General features: G+C 40.6%; 1 protein-coding gene across 11 annotated transcripts in view; it reads right to left on the reverse strand.

Moving 5' to 3' along the window:
• Positions 1-21609, reverse strand: part of DPCoAC (dephosphocoenzyme A carrier) — a 569632-nt gene that overhangs the window by 309316 nt on the left and 238707 nt on the right. Inside the window, exon 1 of one of the 11 annotated variants that reach the window (XM_068226065.1) lies at positions 11330-11347. The exons of 8 other annotated variants lie outside the window; for them this stretch is intronic. Coding sequence is in view for 1 of the 3 variants with exons in the window: in XM_067140246.2 (XP_066996347.1) it covers positions 3441-3449 (9 nt within the window). In the remaining 2 variants the exon portion in view is untranslated. Of the gene's footprint in view, positions 1-3440; positions 3491-11329; positions 11348-21609 lie in introns of those variants that run through there. 2 more of the 11 variants (XM_067140246.2, XM_067140256.2) reach the window with 2 other exon arrangements.

The raw sequence follows: 21609 nt of genomic DNA on the forward strand, positions 1-21609 counted from the left end.
TACTCTATTAAGTATCATATTTTGTATATTTTCATTTGTCTCATACATCATCATCGTGTCCACCATTTCTCTGTCTTAACATCAGTGACTGACCCGTATTTAACTCTAATGTATTTGCTACTTACTGTACGCGCAGGTATTCTTGAGCGATCGTCTCCCTAGTTCCCACTCGGCAAGATCCGATCACTTTCGTATGCGGAGCTATTAACATTGAAATATGGAATGGAATCTGACCACCCCAACTGTCGTATTTCTACTACTTGTCGTGCTTGCCATGCTACAGTGGTTATCTTCAGGAGCGAAGCGTGAGCTTTCATAATGGTTAGTCTGATCTGTGAAATTCTTTAACAAATTACAATATGAACTGGCAACAACTACATACATTTATATAATTACGAAATAATATTTCAACTATCATTTTTCTGACGCTTCGCTCCAGCTCAAAAGTCTACGGTGTAAGATAAAAGACTTCGTCCAGTGGAGCGTTATCCGGAAAAGTGCCCATAACGCTGACAGCATTTCCTTGCTGGATAGCAATTCCTATCCGCTCTCAGGAATTCTGTTGAAGGAGAGTCTCCAGTGATTGCAGATAACTGTTTGCCAATATCTGAAATCAGAGTTTTAGCCTCTTGACACCACGTTCCCATCGTTTCGACTGCGAATACCGCGAAGATGTAGTTGTCCATTACTGCTCTGTATTTCACCGTTTTATTGGGCACGGCCAATTCCGCAGCAGAACCAGCAGCCTTGCAAGTGTGAGGCAAATGAAATGGTGCTAAAGTATCGACACACGTGGCATCCCACAAGAGAGATCTGCCTTTGTTCCATGGGACTAAAGTCAGACCATCAGGGCGTTTTCCGGCTGTGCGACTAATTCCACTCGGTTCTAGGACAGAAGGGACATCGATAGATGTAAAAGCTCTTTTGATAATGTCATTAAGTGAACAGTGTCTTGAAAATCGTCCAGCACTCTTAGGGAAACTTACAGCATGGCGGCCATAAACGTCGACTTCCGCTCAACACATGCACTTATGTGACTGGCATATTTTGCAACCAAGACGTAAGCCGACTGCCATTTTAAACGACGTGTTATCCACAAGTGTGCCCACATTGGCCGACGGAAAAGCCTTAAGCTTGATGTCGTGCTCGATCAATTTCTGTTGGACATGACAGAATCAAATAATCGAAAATTCGACGGGTGTTTACCAAATCCCAACCTCTTTCTGAATACAGGGAAGCTGGAGGGCTAAAGTTATTGGTCATGGCATTCCAGTGATGTCTTGCGTCGGTCATGGCATATCTCGATATTATCACCGTAATCAGAGAACAGAGAGTTGATAAAGTCAGATTCTCCATAAGCGGAAGCAAGAAAATCGGGAATGGAAATATCAGTTACGGTAATCTACAAATTCCAAGGCCTTCAAATCGAATTGGCAAACTCGCTTGGATCCAGTTATTTTCCTCAAACGGTATATTTAGGCAACTTCTTGTCAACTCATCAGCTTGAGCGAGGAATGAAGGAAATAACCATAGAGGTGTGGTCCGCAGAAAGTAATTACATTTTGGAATAAATATACAGTTCTTCAATAAGAAGTATGCTATGTGAGAATTGATCACTCGTAGACCATCATACAGCCTCATTAATTCTGTTAGCATTTGCTTCGCAATTTCCTTCACGGCCTCAACTGTAAGCGGTGATCCAAGTAAGGATAGACTGGAATCTGTTGTAACATGAACGTTGGAAATGGAACTTTTTTGTTATTTGCTTTATGTCGCACCGACACGGATAGGTCTTATGGCGACGATGAGGGAGGAAGGGGCTAGGAGTGGGAAGGAAGTGGCCGTGGCCTTAATTAAGGTACAGCCCCAGCATTTGCCTGATGTGAAAATGGGAAACCACGGAAAACCATCTTCAGGGCTGCCGACAGTGGGGTTCGAACCCACGATCTCCCGAATACTGGATACTGGCCGCATTTAAGCGACTGCAGCTATCGAGCTCGGTGGAAATGGAACTGAAAGATACAAAAGAGTGACTGGTAAATATGGGGAAGATTTGGAAGCTAATGGGAATGGGAAGCGTTTGCTGGATTTCTGTGCTAGTACGGGTTTAGCAGTTACGAATACATTCTTCGCAAGCATAAGGCTATTCAGCGCTACACATGGGAGGCTAGGGGTACCAGATCCATAATAGACTATATCTTAACCAACTTCGAATTCAGGAAGCCTGTTAGGAATGTACGGGTTTTTCGGTATTTTTTTGATGATACAGACCACTCTCTGACCTGTAGTGAATTATGTATCTCTAGGCCTAGGACAGAGAAAGTGAAATCTGTCTGCAAACGAATAAGGGTAGAAAAACCCCAGGACGAGGAAATTAAGACAAAAGTACATGGATATGATTAGTGAGAAGTATCGAACAGTAGACAGTAAGCAGGTTCAGGATATAGAAAGATAATGGGTGGCATACAAGGACGCTGTAGTAGAAACAGCAAGGGAATGCCTAGGAAAAACAGTAGGGTAAAAATACCGGAGCTGGCCCAGGGTCTAATGGGCAAGATGGCCGCTATACATGGGCTCTTATGGGACTAACTCCCGGGTGCTGACCCAGGGGCTACTGCGCAAGATGGCGGCTATACATAGGCTCTTATGGACGAAGCTGGCTCAAGGAGACATAGGACTTAAGGAGACAACCTAGGGGCGATTGCGCAAGATGGCGGCCGTGAACAACTTCCTAGTGCTAGGGCCCCCGAGGCAAGACGGTTGCTATACATTGGTTATATGAGACAAAATTTAAGGAGATGGACCAGGAGCTAATGGCGATACATTGTTCTTATAGGCCTAACTCTACAGAGGTGCCTCAAGGGCTCACAACTTGTAACTTGTGACCTATTAAATTGATCAGCCTGACATTCGAGAAATGAGGCAAGGGCTACTATGCAAGATGACTGCTATACTCTATTCGTATAGACCTTAACAAGAGGGCTGCCTCAGGGGCTTACAACCTGTTACTTATGACCTATTAGTTTGATCGGTTTGACATTAGAGAAGTGAGGCAAGGGCTATTATGCAAGATGGCTGCTATACTGTATTCGTTTAGACTTAACTAGTGGGCTGCCGCAGGGACTCGCAACTCATAACTTATGACCTATTAGATTTATCAGCCTAACATTCAAGAACTGAGGCAAGGGCTGATATGCAAAATAGCTGCTACACTCTATTCATATAGACCTAACTAGGGAGCTGCCTCAGGGGTTCACAAGACAGCACTTCCGCCCAGCGTGCCAAGTAAGTACCACGAAACTTCTACTTCAAGTGAAAGGACAGCAATGATCACCAAGGCATATGTTAGCTTATTCCCATACAAATAAGCACCTCAGAGTAAAATATAGGACACCAAGGCCCATATAAATAACTATATAAGTAAGAGAGGAAGTACGTACTTCAAACATGCAGCCATTACTGACACTCGTAAAAACAAGACTCCTTTGTATGTAGCTATACAGTACCAATGAACACGGTACATGGACGAGCCCATGTTCATAGTTGTTCTGTGTTTGGTTTAAAGCACGTTTCGGAATTTCCACATAGCTGATGGGAGGGGAAGTATCGGTAAAGTCACGCAGCCTACACTACCGCTCAAAAGTACACTCCTCAACAAAAGTTTAGAATAGGTACCAGTTAAAGACAAGGGACTGCCTGGCCGAGGCGGTAAAGGCGTGCTCGGTTCTACTGGAAGGACGTGGGTTCGACCCCCGTCAGGAAGTCGTAAAATTTAAGAAACGAGATTTCCACTTCCGGAGGTGCACATGGCCCTACACCAGCCTACACCAAAAATGAGTACTAGGTTAATTGCTGGGGGCAAAGGCGGACGGGCCTAGAGCTAACCACTCTACCTCATCAAGTGCTGAGGTTACGGATAGTGGAAGCCTTTACCTTCCAACCCTCCAAGGGCCTTCATGGCCTGTACGGAGATGACTTTGCTTTTTGTTTACTAGTTAAAGAAAAGGATACATCAAATCAAGTCATATTTTGTTTATATAAAGAATAATTCATTCGAAATGTTAAATATATAGAGAGGGCTTGATCTTACTCCTGAAATTACAAATACCAAGTTCATTTATTCATGTGTTAACCCACAAAACATTTACTCCAATATTCCAAACTTTTGTTGAGGTATATATTTTGCAGGTAGCATTTTTTCGAAATTCTTTTAAGAAAACAGAAAGCAGTTTAAATTACTAAACATCAGTTACCAACATAAACACAAGTATACTTGAGACAGATCTAGTGTTTTCTTAAATGTTTAACTGAAGTTTTAAAGTTTCGGCGGACTGACGAACCTAACAATTATAAATTAACCGAGTCGAAACTGAAAAGAGATGGCCTTAGATATTTAAAAACAAAACAAAACAAATTTTGTATTAACACAACTATTATTTTGTAATTTCTGCAACATACACATCGGTTCAATTTCTCCTACAGATATCCAGTAAGGTTCATATCTGAGCTTTGGCTTGGCCAATCCAAAACTTTGACTTTATTCTTTGAACACAAATTCCTCACGTGGCCGGAGAAATGCACTGAATCACTGTTTTGCTGACATAATGGTTAGTACTTGGTCTTGTACAGTGTTTCTCTGGTTTGTTGATCGACGAATATACAGTACCTGATACCGTCCGATGAGATAAGGTTGAACGTTCTTTCATAGCTCAATAAGACCTTCGACCAATGTTTATTTTTTCACGTGACCTACCCCTTTCCAAACTCTAACCTGCCCCTTCTGTTCTTTGGACAGATCAGCACTTTTCTTGCAGCTCATCTACTATCTAAATCAGCAGCTGCTAAACGGCGTTTTTGCAGTGGAAACATGAATACCTAGTCCATGGTATTCTTGTAAACAATCCCTGATTTCCCTTGGAGATTTCTTGGGAACAGCAACTGATTGCTTCCGAATTATTCTATCCTTCAGTAAGGTTGTTTTCCGAGGCGTACACTTAACACTGGTGTACACTTCCTTCTTGCTGTTGACGTCGATTCCATACATTTACCAGCAGATAAATATTCTAAACACCCTACCAACACTAGATTGGCATTCTCTTCTTTTAAGACATACAAGGCAGCTTGTCTCATATCTACAGAATATTCCTTTTGTTTTGGTACGTTCAGAACCCTCCTCTGCGAACCATGTGACCTTGCCGCGGTGGGGAGGCTTGCGTGTCCCAATGATGCAGATAGCCGAGCCGCAGGTGCAACCATATCGGATGGGTATCTGTTGAGAGACCAGACTAACGAATGGTTCATCGAAAGGGGGGTAGCAGCCTTTCGGTAGTTGCAAGGGCGGCAGTCTAGATGAATAACTGATACGGCCTTGTAATAATACTCAACATGGCTAAGCTGTGTTGATACTGCTACACGGCTGAAAGCAACGGGAAACTACAGCCGTAACTACCTCCCGAGGACATGCAGCTCTCTCTGTATGAATGATGTACTGATGATGGCTTCCTCCCGGGTAAAATATTCCGGAGGTAAACTAGTCCCCCATTCGCATCTCCGGGTGGGGACTACACGAGAGGGGGCGATCATCAGGAAGATGGATACTGACATTCTGCGAATCGGAGCGTGGAATGTTAGAAGTTTGAATCGTTGTGGTAGGTTAGAGAATCTGAAAAGGGAGATGGATAGGCTAAAGTTAGATTTAGTTGGTATAAGTGAAGTACGTTGGCAGGAAGAACAAGATTTTTGGTCAGGCGACTACCGAATTATCAACACAAAATCAAACGGGGGAAATGCAGGAGTTGGTTTAATAATGAATAAGAAAATAGGGCAGCGGGTAAGCTACTACGACCAGCATAGTGAAAAAATTATTGTCGTCAAGATAGACACCAAACCAATGCCCACCACAATAGTGCAGGTCTATATGCCTACTAGTTCAGTGGATGATGAAGAAATCGAAAGAATATATGAGGAGATAGAAGATTTAATACAATATGTAAAAGGTGACGAGAATCTAATTGTGATGGGAGACCGGAATGCAGTGGTAGGCCAAGGAACAGAAGGTAGTACAGTTGGAGAATTTGGATTGGGACAAAGGAACGAAAGAGGAAGTCGGCTGGTTGAATTCTGCACTGATCATAATTTAGTCCTTGCCAATACTTGGTTCAAACACCACAAACGACGGCTGTATACGTGGACGAGACCTGGAGACACTGGAAGGTATCAAATAGACTTCATTATGATTAGGCAGAGAGTCTGAAACCAGGTGTTGGATTGCAAAACTTTCCCAGGAGCAGACGTGGACTCTGACCACAACTTGTTGGTAATGAAATACCATTTGAAGTTAAAGAAATTGAAGAAAGGAAAGAATGCAAAAAGATGGGATCTAGACAAGTTGAAAGAAAAGAGTGTGAGGGATTGTTTCAAGGAACATGTTGCAAAAGGACTAAATGAAAATGCTGAAGGAAACACTATAGAGGAAGAGTGGACAGTCATGAAAAATGAAGTCAGCAGGGCTGCTGAAGAAATGTTAGGAAGGAAGAAAAGATCAACTAAGAATCAGTGGATAACTCAGGAGATACTAGACCTGATTGATGAACGACGAAAATACAAGAATGCTAGAAATGAAGAGGGCAGAAAAGAATACAGGCGATTAAAGAATCAAGTGGAGAGAATGTGCAAGGTAGCTAAGGAAGAATGGCTGAAGGAGAAGTGCAAGGATGTCGAAGGCTGTATGGTCCTGGGAAAGGTAGTTGCTGCATACAGGAAAATCAAGGAAACCTTTGGAGAAAGGAAATCTAGGTGTATGAATATTAAGAGCTCAGATGGAAAGCCAATTCTAGGGAAAGAGGACAAAGCAGAAAGATGGCAGGAGCATTTCCAACAGTTGTATCAAGGTAAAGATATAGATAATTTGGCTCTGGAACATGAAGAGGCTGTTGATGCTGATGAAATGGGAGACCCAATTTTGAGGTCAGAGTTTGACAGAGCTGTGAGTGACCTAAATAGGAACAAGGCACCTGGAACTGATGACATTCCCTCTGAATTACTGACTGCCTTAGGAGAAACCAGCATGGCAAAGTTATTTCATTTAGTGTGTAAGATGTATGAGACAGGAGAAGTCCCATCCGATTTTCGGCAGAATGTTGTTATACCTATTCCCAAGAAAGCCGGTGCTGACAGGTGTGAAAACTACCGCACCATTAGTTTAGTATCTCATGCCTGAAAAATTTTAACACGTATTATTTACAGAAGAATGGAAAGACAAATTGAAGCTGAGTTGGGAAAAGATCAATTTGGCTTCAGAAGAAATGTAGGAACACGTGAGGCAATCCTGACTTTACGTCTGATCTTAGAGGATCGAATCAAGAAGGACAAGCCCACGTACATGGCATTCGCAGATCTAGAAAAGGCATTCGATAATGTTGATTGGACCAAGCTATTTATGATTCTGAAGATGATAGGGATCAGATACCGAGAACGAAGAATTATCTACAATCTGTATAAAAATCAGTCTGCAGTGATAAGAATCGAGGGCTTTGAAAAAGAAGCAGCAATCCAGAAAGGAGTGAGGCAAGGCTGCAGTTTGTCCCCTCTCCTTTTCAATGTTTACATAGAACAGGCAGTAAAGGAAATCAAAGAGAAATTTGGAAAGGGAATCACAGTTCAAGGAGTGGAAATCAAAACCTTGAGATTTACCGATGATATTGTTATTTTATCTGAGACAGCAGAAGATCTCGAGAAGTTGCTGAATGGTATGGATGAAGTCTTGGGTAAGGAGTACAAGATGAAAATAAATAAGTCCAAAACAAATGTAATGGAGTGCAGTCGAACGAAGGCAGGTGATGTAGGAAATATTAGATTATGAAAGGAAGTCTTAAAGGAAGTAGATGAATATTGTTACTTGGGTAGTAAAATAACTAACGATGGCAGAAGTAAGGAGGACATGAAATGCAGACTAGCACAAGCAAGGAAGAGCATTGTTAAGAAAAGAAATTTGCTCACTTCAAACATTGATATCGGAATTACAAAGATGATTTTGAAGACTTTCGTGCAGAGCGTGGCATTGTATGGAAGTGAAACATGGACGATAACTAGCTCAGAAAGAAAGAGAATAGAAGCTTTTGAAATGTGGTGTTACAGAAGAATGCAGAAGGTGAGATGGATAGATCGAATCACGAATGAAGAGATACTGATTCGAATTGGTGAGAATGGATCGATTTGGCTAAATTTGACGAGAAGAAGAGATAGAAGGATAGGACACATCTTAAGACACCCAGGACTTGTTCAGTTGGTTTTTGATGGAAGTGTAGGTGGTAAGAACGGTAGGGGTGGACCAAGGTATGAATATGACAAGCAGATTAGAGCAGATGTAGGATGCAATAGTTACGTAGAAATGAAAAGTTTAGCAGGGTTAGCACAGGACAGGGTGGCATGGAGAGCTGCATCAAACCAGTCTATGGACTGATGACTCAAACAACAACACGTTCAGAACAACACTTTTTTTGCTTCTTTTTTCAATTTGCTTTACGTCGCACCGACACAGATAAGTCTTATGGCGACGATGGGATAGGAAAGGGCTAGGAATAGGAAGGAAGCGACTATTGCCTTAAGGTACAGCCCCAGCATTCACTTGGTGTGAAAATGAGATTTCATGGAAAACCATCTTCAGGATTGCCGACAGTGGAATTCGAACCCACTATCTCCCGTATAGAAACTAACAGCTGCGCGACCCTAACCACGCGGCGACTTGCTCGTTATGCTACTTGTTCAACATCGCACTAACACATTGAAGGTTTTCGGCGACAGAATGATTAGGAAGGGCTGGGATTGGGAAGGAAGAGGCCGTGGCCTTAATTAAGGTACAGCCCCAGTATTTTCCTGGTGTAAACATGTGAAAGCATCTCCCGAATGCAAGCTCACAGCTGCGAGACCCTAACCGCACGACCAACTCGACCTTTAAAAATTGAAAAAAAAAAATTCACTCATGTTCAAAAACACCAGAACAGCTTGAAAGGCTAGAGATAGGAAGTTCATATTCACAGGATATATGCATTAGTATGTTTTGAAGAAATGATTAGCATTTGAACCATGTCGGCCCTCAGGTTCAAGGTCTACATCGATATCTCGGCGCACCACCACCGACTGTTAAAATGTGCCCACGGTTCTCGTTGTCGTTATAAACCGAATGTAATGGATCTGTGTGATTTGAGCAGATGAGCAGGATGCCTCGCAGACATATGCGAGAACTGTACCGTGAAATGAGTGATTTTGAAATAGGGCACATTATTGGCATGAGAGAACGTGAAATAGCTGCTCGTGTGGGACGAAGTGCGTCGGCAGTGCAACGGGTGTGTACAGAATTGTTCACAAAAGGCCCTAGAACACGACGAGATGGGCCTGGTCGCACCACCCAGACCCCCCCCCCCCCGAGAAGATCGACACCTCATGCGAATGGCATTACAGGACAGATCTGCGTCCTCTCGGCTCCGGCGCAACAGTGCAACAGAGTAACACATCGTACACTATCAGGAGTGACAGTCCGTCACCGTTTATTACGGTCAGGGTTACCGGCGCGTCGTCCACTTCTCCGCCTACCTTTGAATAATGTGCATAAACATGCTGGACTGCAGTGGTGTATGGAACGATATCACCAGGGACATGAATGACAGCAGATAGTGTTTTCGGACGAATCCAGGTTTTGTTTGTTTGTTTGTTTGTTTGTTTGTTTGTTTGTTTGTTTGTTTGAAAATAATTATGGCCGCATTTTGGTTCGCCGCACACAGGGGGAGAGTCATCATAGTGACTGCATTCGCATAAGATATACAGCGCCAACTCAAAGCCTTATGGTGTGGGGTGCTATTGGGTACAACCAAAAATCACAGTTGGTGCCTGTCCAGGGCACTGTGACCAGTTTGACCTAAGTGAATGACATCTTGCGACCCATAGCCACACCCTTTCTGCACGACACTCTAATCGCCATATTTCAGCAGGAAAATGTGCGACCACATGTTCCTGCACGAACACGTGCCTTCTTGTTGTCAAAGGATGTCATACTGTTGCCCTCTCCCACCCGATCACCGGATTTGTCGCCAACCGAAAATGTGTGGGATATGGTGAAACGACGGATGCGGCGCTGTGACCCAATGCCAACCACCAAAGATGCACTGTGGAACCAGGTGAATGCAGCATGGATGGCTATACCCAAGGATGCCATTCGCGCCTTATACGCGTCGATACCACCACGCGTAGAACAAGTTATCAGTGCCCATGGAAGACTCAGTGCCTACTAGGCAACAGGACACATGCTGAACCTGGGTGATTGAAACATTAATCGTTTCTGCAGAACATACTAATGCACATGTCCTGTGAATATGAACTTCCTATCTCTAGTCTTTCAAGGTGTTCTGTTTTTTATGAACATGAGTGTATATACATATAACGCACTCCCTTTTAATCGTACGATAAACTTCCCGGAATATTTCACGAAATACTTGTGAGCCAAAGTAAAATGTGTTTCTATGGATACTAGATAAATATACCGATATCTTAGGCACGGGACATTGGTAATATGCCGTTATACACTGCATGACTCAGCTCCGGGCTCTGCTCTGCTGGTGCCTACACATAAACAGTACTGACAACAGACAATACCTAGGAACCTACAATTTTATCATATAACGCTATGGAAATAAAACTGGATCAATTTGATACAATGGTAATTAACTATGTGCCGATAATTATGAGACAACGAAGCTGCGATGGACCTCATTATGATCTCCGGGTCACAGATGACATAAGACTAGCAACGGACAAACGGCAGGTGACGATACTGACACTCCTTGACTTTAGTAGTGCGTTCGACACGGTAAATATAGACATACTATTATCCAAGCTACGCTCTCTGCATATCGGCCCGATAGCCCTTAATTTTTTTAAGTCGTACCTTACAAATCGTCGCCAGTGCGTTGTGGTAAACAATCAAAGATCCCAATGGGCTGTAAAATCATCCGGTGTCCCTCAAGGGTCTGTTCTAGGGCCCTTACTGTTCGTCTTGCATATTAATGACATATCTTCCACACTTCAGTATTGCAACTACCACTTATATGCTGATGATATGCAGATATACAAACACACCACTACAAACAATTTACATGAAACAGTTCAGCACATTAATTCGGATATTGAAAGGCTTACCGCCTATGCTAAAAACAACCACTTACTCCTAAATCCTCGTAAAACACAAAGTATTATCATAGGAAACTCTAAATTATTACATGTAATAAGCAATATCAATCCTCCTCCAATCATAATCAATGACATTGCTGTACCGTACCTTAAAAATGTAACTAATCTTGGAATCTCCATCAATGAGAATCTGACCTGGAATGAACACGTAACAAATGTATGTAGAAAGGTTCATGCAGCTCTATATGCCCTGAAACGTCACAAGAATTCTTTTCCTCAAAAACTTAAATTAAAATTAATCCAAGCACTACTATTCCCAATTTTAGACTACTGTGATACAGTACTAGTCAATCTAAATGCTGAACAAGCTTTGAGACTTCAGCGAGCACAAAACTCATGCATACGATATGCCTTCCAACTGCGACATGACACTCATGTTACACCATATTTCAAAACATTGGAATGGCTACGCATAAATGAACGAAGGAATTATCACCTAATGACACTTGTTTACCAAATGCTCTCGACGAACACTCCTACTTACCTCTCTTCTAATTTTCGTTTTCTTTCCTCATTCCATGAAATTATTACCCGTTCTGGTTCCTTACTTGAAATTCCACTAAGTCGAACGAATTCTTACAATCATTCCTTTTTAGTTACCGCATCGAGACCCTGGAATACACTCCCAATGGACATTCGGCACCTTACTTCCTCTCATAAATTCAAATCTGCCTGCAGAAAGTGTTTCCTGGTAACATAAAACTGAGTTGTGTGAGTCATTGTGTGTATGTTGTGTGAATGGGTTTTCTTCATTTATTATTATTATTATTATTATTATTATTATTATTTTTGTTATTATTATTAATATTGTTATTATTATTATTATCACATTAATTGCTGTACTGATATGTAGGCCTAACTTACCGGTAGTCTTAGAATTATCTGTCTGTAGTATTATTTCTTTTTAGAATTTCTATATCTTACTTTTATGTTTACATTTTTAAATTCTGTTTATAGTGGTTAAGTGTAAGAGAGGGCCGTGAGCCCTAACTTCGCCACAAATGTAAGTCAGGAATAAATAAATAAATAAATAAATAAATAAATAAATAAATAAATAAATAAATAAATAAATAAATAAATAAATAAATAAATAAATAAATAAATAAATAAACGCATTGACCTGTACATATTTTTGGTAACTTAACTCTTGTATACAATATTTGGTCACGCCATAGGGTTAAGTTTTACGCATCTCCCTTTTAGTGACATAGAGGTACTTCTTATTTCACCCTACACGCAAGGATCGAAGCTGGTGAGTCATGAAAGATCAGAGACTGGTATTGCTTCCAGTTACTTGTGCCAATAAGCCTATCCTCCAAACAATCAATCAATCAATCAATGATCTGCCTTTCGGGTTGTCATTCATGCGGCAGACTCCCTATCTATAGGTTATCTAGCCTTCTCTTAAATGTTTTCAAGAAACGTGCAAATGTTTTGTCCCCGTGAATTACACCTTTATCTTCATATTATGATCTTTCCTACTTTCAAAAGCTACACTGAATCGTATTCGTCTACTAATGTCCTTCCATGCCAATTCCCCACTGACAGCACGGAACATACCGCATAGTCGAGCAGCTCGTCTCCTTACTCCCAAGTCTTACCAGCCCGAAGTTCGCAACATTTTCTTAACACTACTCTTTTGTCGGAAACCACCATAAATATATCGTGCTGTTTTCCTTTGCATCCTCTCCACTTCTCGTATCAAGTAATCCTGGTGTGGTTCCCATACACTGGAACCATTCTTTAATTGAGGTCTTAAGACATATTCGCCCCCTCCTTTACATCCTTACTACCAACCTTAAATACCCGCATAACAATGTGAAGAGATCTGTAACCTTTCTTTACAACCTCATTAATGTGACCACCCCAGTGAAGATCACTGAAGATAATTACAGTGATCCCCATGAGGCACTATCACCCCATCAACACAGTAAGTAACACGGAGAGGACTTTTCCTCGTACTGAAACTTATAACCTGACTTCACATCCCATTTATCATCATGCCATTGTCTGATATCCATCTCAGAACATTGCGAAGTACTTTTGTAGTCGCTCACAATAACTCTATACCAGAGGTGCTGAGCTGGGCGCCCGTCGAGGCTAGCCCAGTGCGGCCGGGCTGGCGTGACGTAACAGTGAAGCGAGAGAGCGAACACACTTTGCAGGGAAGCGAGGATGCATTATTACGTTCGGTTGTAATTATGAAGCTCTCCTCCACTACTCACCGAGGTTGTAAAATAAAAATATATAGTCGCAACAAAAACTGACCTTTTCAAGATGAAATGAAATGTCGTATGGCTTTTAGTGCTGGGATATCCCAGGACGGGTTCGGCTCGCCAGGTGCAGGTCTTTCTGCGCGTCGTGATGAGGATGAGATGATGATGAAGACAACACATACATCCAGTCCCCGCGCCATTGTAATTAACCAATTAAGGTTAAAATCCGCGACCCGGCCGGGAATCGAACCCGGGACCCTCTGAACCGAAGGCCAGTACGCTGACCGTTCAGCCAACGAGTCGGACACCTTTTCAAGATATTCCGGTTTGATTCATACTATGTTGGATATAAATAGTTTAATTTCCTTATATTGATACATTCAAAGAAAACTGATACGTTATAATGATTGTGTTACCATCTACAAAGGTACAGAGTTTAAGCTTACAAGCTACGATTTACAATTCCTTGCATGGGAATGACTATTTTCATTAAAAAAAGTAAAATTCCTTGTTATTCATTAAGCGAAAATTAATATAATTACGCAATGCAACAATTATTTTGCACAGTGCTATAGTGTTGAGTGAGTTTCCCTATTCAATGAATTTCTGAAAAATAGTAATTAAAATTTAACAGGCGTCCGATGACAGGGAGTTTCATCACGAGTGAGGACATAGATATTTACTATCCAAGATTAAAATACAACAACAACAAAAAAGTAGTCACCTCCGAACAGGCCATGAAGGCCCTTGGAGGAGTGGAAGGTAAAGGCTTCCACCATTGTTAACCTCGGCACGTGATGGGGTACAGTGGTTAGCTCTACGCCCGGCCGCCTTTGGTGTAGGTTGAGTGAACCTCAGGGCCATATGCTCCTCCGGAAGTGGAAACCTTAAATTTTATGACTTCCTGACGGGGATTAGAACCCACGTCCTTCCGGGCGAACCGAGCACGCCTTTACCGCCTCGGCCAGGCAGCCCCTAAAGTACAACAACGTAAATATATCTACCAGGTAGATGTACAGTATGCCTAGAAATAAATAACCTCGGTGATTTTATTCCCGGTAAGAATGATTGGATTGTTGGCGAGTTTATCAGATAATTTAAACTCAAATAACCACAAGCAACAGCTTATCCACCTTAACTCCGTATTATATTAAAAGTGTTTCTAAAGCGTCTCTTAAAATGTAATAGTGAACATTGTAATTCTTACGTACATTGTAAAAATATTTGAGGATGTAGGCCTAACTCCTTATTGTATCCGGTCAAAATACATAAACTGCAATGAACATAAATAACTTTTTCTTATAACGTAAATTGAAAATGACGTGGATTTCTGCCCTCTTTCTGTCCATTTCAAACTCGGGTATCGCAGCAGTGATCGAGAGTGACTGGGAGAAAGGACTGCCACCAGACAAAAAATTTCGTACTAAATCTTCCCCTAAAAAGGTACTAGATTATGAAGAAAAGTACTAAAGCTTGTTTTTGCGCTAAAGAGTGGGAATATTCATAAAGGCAGTATATAAAACAAAGTATGCTTATCACTTATCACAAATAACCATTGATTGAATTATAAAAATATACTTTTTTGCTATTTGCTTTACGTCGCACCGACACAGATAGGTCTTATGGCGACGATGGGACAGGAACGGTCTAGGAACGGGAAGGAAGCGGCCATGGCCTTAATTAAGGTACAGCCCCAGCATTTGCCTGGTGTGAAAATGGGAAACCACGGAAAACCATCTTCGGGGCTGCCGACAGTGGGATTTGAACACATGTTGCAATCTCTATCACCACCCTTCTAACACTTCCAGTTCTAAGCTAACTACTAGTTGACAGACATTTATTTATGTTAACCATATGAACACTATGAATATTCTCAAGCATTTCAGTTGAATATTCATACCACACGCACGCCTTTTGTCTTCATACCACTAATCAAATGTTGGCTGTCTTTTAGAATATGTTCTCACGCATTTTGCTCTTGTCTTAATCCTTGGAAGGCGTTGCCAAAGCAAGAAGCTGTTTTGAAATATGAACATTTTGTGCAGACGAATGTTTTTAGTTTCTCCATTCAACGTACTGAAATGGAGTTTGTTTCTCAATTTGGTCTTATTAATAGTAACAGACCCGTTCTGTTGTAGCAGAAGAATGTGGTTAACAGAGCATTGCCATCACAAATTTCGTTAAATTCGAAATATGTAATCACCTACAGGATTTTTCATTTCATCAACAGAGTTCCAAAATTTCATAAATTCTTGGTTTTCTTGTAGCGATTCCGTGGACTTAGTTAATTGCCATTCCCTATCTAACTCTTCATAAACACCTTCTGTAATTACATTAGGGAAATGTACAGCTAATAGGATTATACTGATGAAACTGCCATCTCTTTTGCAGTTTCTGGGTTCAACATGGACAAATTTCTTAAAACAGGATCACGAAAGTCCACGCTCTTAAAAACCTGTTTGCAGAATTCAACATAAAATGATAGGCACTTGACTTTGAAATTTCTTATACCTTTTTCCATTTCTTTCTTGTTCTGCTGCAATATAAGAACTTCTATTCTACCTCCTAAATATATTTTCTCAATAGGTAAGAAATGTCTATTATCTGCGAGATTTATATCTTGAATCGGTGTGTTATTTACATGTTCTGACTTCCATGTAATATTTCAAAATCATTTTCATTCCATCTCCTAAAGATGAAAGCAACTTGTGATGTCTATTTGAAGTACCCTGATACTCTAAATTGAGCTGGGTCACAGCTGGGAGGAAAAAAGCCAAGAATGAAAAATATCCCTTTATAATATCATCTTGCAGAGCGCTTAAAGTAGACCCCAGCCTATCGCTATCTCATCTTCTACAGCGCATAAACTAAAATAAGATAGTAATGCATTCCACTGTTCTACGATCCTTTGAACTACATCATTCATAGACAGCCATCGTGTGTGGCGTGTTTTGTTTAATCTCCCTAAATTCCCCTAAAGCTATTGAACCCATAATTCTACGGTGAGAAAAATTTTTATTTTTCCCAAATATTTATTTGGTATTCAGAAACTACTGTATGTTTGAGGGCAGCCATTTTGCGCTCCCAAGAGCCCGATGTTGCGTGGGAAGGTTCCCGCAAGGCGAGCTCGTGGATTGCCGGGACACCTCGGTGGAACTCGAGTGCCCGACAATTTTCTAAATTAATGAATTCTGCACAACGAGGGATTTTGACAAGATAGTAAAGGAAGAAATAAATAAGCAAAATTATTCATACACCCTCTGTGAAGGTAGTGACACCAGGGACAATTTTAGATGCAGTTAAGCCTAAGTGTGTGTTAGCGTGAGAACGGCGAGCTAGTTACACGTGCCAAGGTCGTGGGCAGAAGAAAACGCGCGAAACGCACGGGCAGAAACAATTTATTTCTCCTGTTGTGGGTGTAGGAAAATTATAAAATTAACATCGAACATAAGTGCAAGTCTGTCCGGAGTTCTGGGACAAATCTTATCGAAATTGGTCTATTAGAAGCAAATTTGGCAGATTTCACAACCAAGCCTCATAGAGGGGATAGCGTCCTTCTGGAAATTATAAAAGAAACCCCCCACCGTAGATTTTTCAGTGTCGATCTGGAACTTGAAGCCGCGGGAGCTCGTGCCCGTCGTCATTAGAAATTCGCGCCAGATTGACCGACAATAATTCAATACATGTTCGTGGCTAAAGTCCATATATTAGTTAAGAAGAAAAGTGATTGGAGAAACTGTGAACGTTTGCAGACGAACTGGGAAGGTGTAGGCTGGTTGAAAATTACACAGCAGATTTTATTTTTATCATTTCCTGTACTCTTGTAAGTGAAGAAGGTCTGGGGGAAGCGATTCAAAATAGTTCTACTCCCTTATCGGCCGAACACCTGTTCTTATTGAAACAACGGGGAGAGAAACCACTCTGGGAGGCGCATCAGACAGTTAGAGTCGACTGCAGAACGAGGGAAGTTCGTGGTGCAAGTTACAAAGAAAGTGCATTATTTATGGTAATTTTAATCTCGTGTGTGTGTGAAGGGTAGTGTTTGGATGAGTGAAATGTTGAAAATGAAAATGTTGTCTGTGAAAATGAGTGGCTAAGTGCGAGGTTGCTGGAGATGATGTAATCAGAATGCTGAGAATGTCACCAATGTGCAGGTCTGTCTATTTTATATTATGTAGTTAGCTAGTTAGTTACTGTCTGTCCTAAACAAATTTTCCAGATGATTGTCGGGTGATATGCGTAATTATCAGGCGAAAGGCGTTGTAAATTTTGGTCAGCGTGTGAAAATTTCAGTGTGTAAAGTTCATGTCAAGAACGGTAAAATGCGACGCTTAAAATTTTGTGTTGAGATGAGATATCATTCAAGTGCGGATTTGTGAACGTTATAAGTGTAAATTTGTCGTGGCGAATATTGTAATTTCAGGTGTCAGTTGCATTTAGAAACGCTGGTTAATAATAATAATAATAATAATAATAATAATAATAATAATAATAATAATAATAATAATAATGTTTACCGCGGGATAAGGAAATTCTTCTCTGTTAAATTACATTTAACCAGTTATTTCTACAAGGATCGTAGGCATATTTAGATAATGTCAAAAAAATTTGTTAGAGTCACAGTCATTAATGGGAAGGAAATTTTTGAGACATCGTGTATACTTGAATTGCGAAAGGTCGAGGTGTGCTCTTGGATTCTTGAGGTCTGAAAGTCTTAATAATAGTAAGGTAAGAGATGTGTTTAATGATGGTTATCGTTTTCACCAGGGGATCGAAGTATGAAAAAGGGTCGTGAAGGAAAAGGGATTGAAAGCGATGGATTTATACGTACGTGGAGATGAGATGGAAGTAATGCCGCTGGGATAAAGCGAGGAGAAAGTGTGTTGAGACAAGTTGTATTTTTGTAGAGGAAGTATTTAGAAACAGGCTGTGTGAAACAGGCTGTATTGTTTTCCGCAATCAATCCGAATTTGAGACGACTATGGTGTGAATTTATAGAAAGATTCCAAGTGAAAACGACTCTTGTAAAATGTTAAGTCTGGGTAGTAAACATCCAGTGATTTTTGTTACAAAAAGCCCGCATGGATGATAAGAGAATGAACGATCTTCAGGATCAGAGAGCACTTTGGACACACGGTTGGGTTATATTTAATTTGTTCATTGGGGAGGTCACGGATAAGATGGTTGGAATTGATGATAGGCGATTTGAGAATTTCGAATGCGATGGTGATGATTATTATTTTGAAAGCGTCCACTAAAAGGGTACCCGTGTGTTGGGAATTTTCATTTGCTTCCCTAATACTTCAGTGCACAGGCTGAGATTGTGTTCGAGGTGGAGAACCGTTCGTCACGTTTATTTTATTTTTTTGAGTTCACATATTATAATGAGGTAGACACTTACTGTATTTTTCGAGGGGTAGACACTTGCTGTATTTCGACTTGCATTCATTTGATAATAGAGACGTGGGTTCCGTCGTGCGTATTTGTTTGACGAAATCTAGTGTTAAATATCAGAGTTGTTTGAGAATCGCATTTCGCCTGATATGTTAAGGGAGACGCAGTACGACCCACTTTGACGCCCGATGATAGATTTAGGACGTCACGTGTTTATTCTTGGAGTCGTTGATGATGAGACGTCCTAGTTCACGCCCGACGATAGGACTTGGAAGGCATCATGTATATACTGATTAGGTTTAGGGTGTACAGATTTCAAGTGAGCCCGACGATAGGTCTGGGATGGTAGCTGTACACACTCAAGTCTCAGTTTAGATTTTTTCTTTTTCTTTTGTTTCTTTTGTGAAGTGGCCTGGTTGAAGGTAGCCATTACAGTGCGATATGATTTATTGTAGAGGGTCTATGCGAAGCTCTCATTGAGATAACGGGACTGCTGTTGACAAACGAGGGCTGTCCAAGTGTGGGACATCGACCCGATCTAGATTATATTTTTACTGTGTTTCTTCGTGCGTGTTAAGCTGTATGACTTCGAGATGTTAATTTATTTTTTTACGGACTTTATTGTTTCCTCGTCTTGACGTCCGTTTTCATTGATAGTGTGCATTATTGACACTCAGTGTTTTAGAATGAGACTTGAGTTGCGAATGCGGTTTCGATTCGTCAGCCAGTAATTTTATTTTATATTTTAATCTTGTCGTATTTTCATTCGTATTCATAGTTAGAATAAGTAAGTAATCACTTTACCAGTAGTGTGTTGGGACAGACAGTAAATAGAGAGATCTGTACTGGTAGCATTGTTTTTCAAGGGAAAGAATTCCTTAAAATTGTAGTAAATTTTAGCGTGGACTGGTAAATTTATTAAGCATAATAAACCCATTTCTAACCTGAAAATCGGTTCAATAATAATATTTTCAAGTGACTTTTCACTTTTTGATTAACTTCAGTGTTTGGCATTTCTTCTAAATGCATGATTAGTAAATGTTTCCTGCATTTCGCAGTTTTGTTCCTTTAGAACGACTTAACGTAAGATCCTCTCGGATCATGTTGTTGTTGGTTCCTTCCGAACAGCTGTTTGGGTGATGCACGTTTAGCATCGGGGGTACCTTATCACTTAAGGGTGTCATGAATGACAAATACATGGTGGAATTTTATTTCAATTGTGAATGATGCCATTAACTTGTAGTGAACACCATGCTTTCCTATAATATTTCGCAACCTATCCAAAGCAACTGATAGTCAGTTTGGTTCGATTAAGGGTCCATTCGGCGGATGTTCCGTATCCGTGAAGGGTATTTGACTGGTGGATAACCTTAATTAAGAGAAAATCAGGCGTTCTACTTGTTGAAAGTCAGATTTTCCACGGATCGTGTGGATTAACTCTCAGTTCTCGTTTGGAATGATAGGTGCCCGGTTTTCAGGTCTTCCCTTTTTCAGTTTTTCAGTTTCGCTGTCCACTAACATATTAGCTTCTCTGAAGCAACTCTTCGACATTGGAAGAAACGAAGTGACGTTATGTAATGTGACTGTGTTAGGAACTTTTCAAAAATCAATAATTAAATGTTTTTATGTTTTGTGGCAAGAATGCATATTAAATTAACGATGTTATCGTGCTCTTTCAGTTTAAATAAAAGTTAGTAAGCACATTTTTGCTCCTCATTTCAAGTAGTTAGGCTTTCTTCTGAACCCCATCGTTTGGTTAAGATCGTGACCGAATTTATTCCCGCAACGACCCAAGATTTAAGAGTTCTAAATTGTTCTACTATAGCAGCCGTGGCCGACCAACGATGGAATGGTAAGTTCAAGGGTTCAGTAGAAGTGGCGCCATCAACTTTGGGGCCTTAATGTCACGATAACGATGAGGAGCCCAAAGTCACGATAACGATACGATGCCACGATAACGATAATGAAATTATCCATTGAAATAAATGTTAGAAAATTATAAAATAATGTTGAGGCCTAAGCCACATTATAAATAATACAAGCGGGTGAGAACTATGGCTGAGCCACAGTTAAACGAATTATGCCCAATGAGAGTGCTAGATATTAACACGTTTAATGAGGAGCGTAACTACTTGGTAGATAATAATAATAATAACAGTCACAATGCATTTTTAGGAAACCAGTACTTAAAGCTGTATTGAAGCTTATGTCATGTTGCCAATATAAATTTTGGAAGTGGTAACGCTGAATTACATTCAAAGTTTATGCGTTAACATGTTCGTTATTTACTTAATTTACGGAAGCGAAACCATTTGGGATATTTATCCAGAGCAACTTATTAACTTTAGAATTTTCTTTTTATTAAACAAGTTTGTGATACCAGCCACCTAAACAAAATTTTATGAGACAACTGTTGGAATGTTGTCAGTTTCGGTATTAAATTATAATAGCGTTTGTATGTGAAAACGCAGTAGGTAGTGAATTCTTTCCCTAGTAGTTTGGAGTATTCTGGTTGCATCAACAGCCAGCGTACTCATTATTGTATTCTTTGTGGTATTGTGAGATGGAAGGTCAGGCGACCTTGGAGAAGTTAATGCAGATGATAGAGGACATGAAAGTCCAGAATGAGAGTTTAAATAGTAAGACAAATGAGAATTTGAATAGTTTGAGGGAGGACACGAAAGTCCAGAGTGACAGTTTGAATAGTTTGAGGGAGGACACGAAAGCCCAGAGTGATAGTTTGAATAGTTTAAGGGAG

Source organism: Anabrus simplex, chromosome 2 (genome assembly GCF_040414725.1).
Source record: "Anabrus simplex isolate iqAnaSimp1 chromosome 2, ASM4041472v1, whole genome shotgun sequence".
Classification (NCBI taxonomy): domain Eukaryota; kingdom Metazoa; phylum Arthropoda; class Insecta; order Orthoptera; family Tettigoniidae; genus Anabrus; species Anabrus simplex.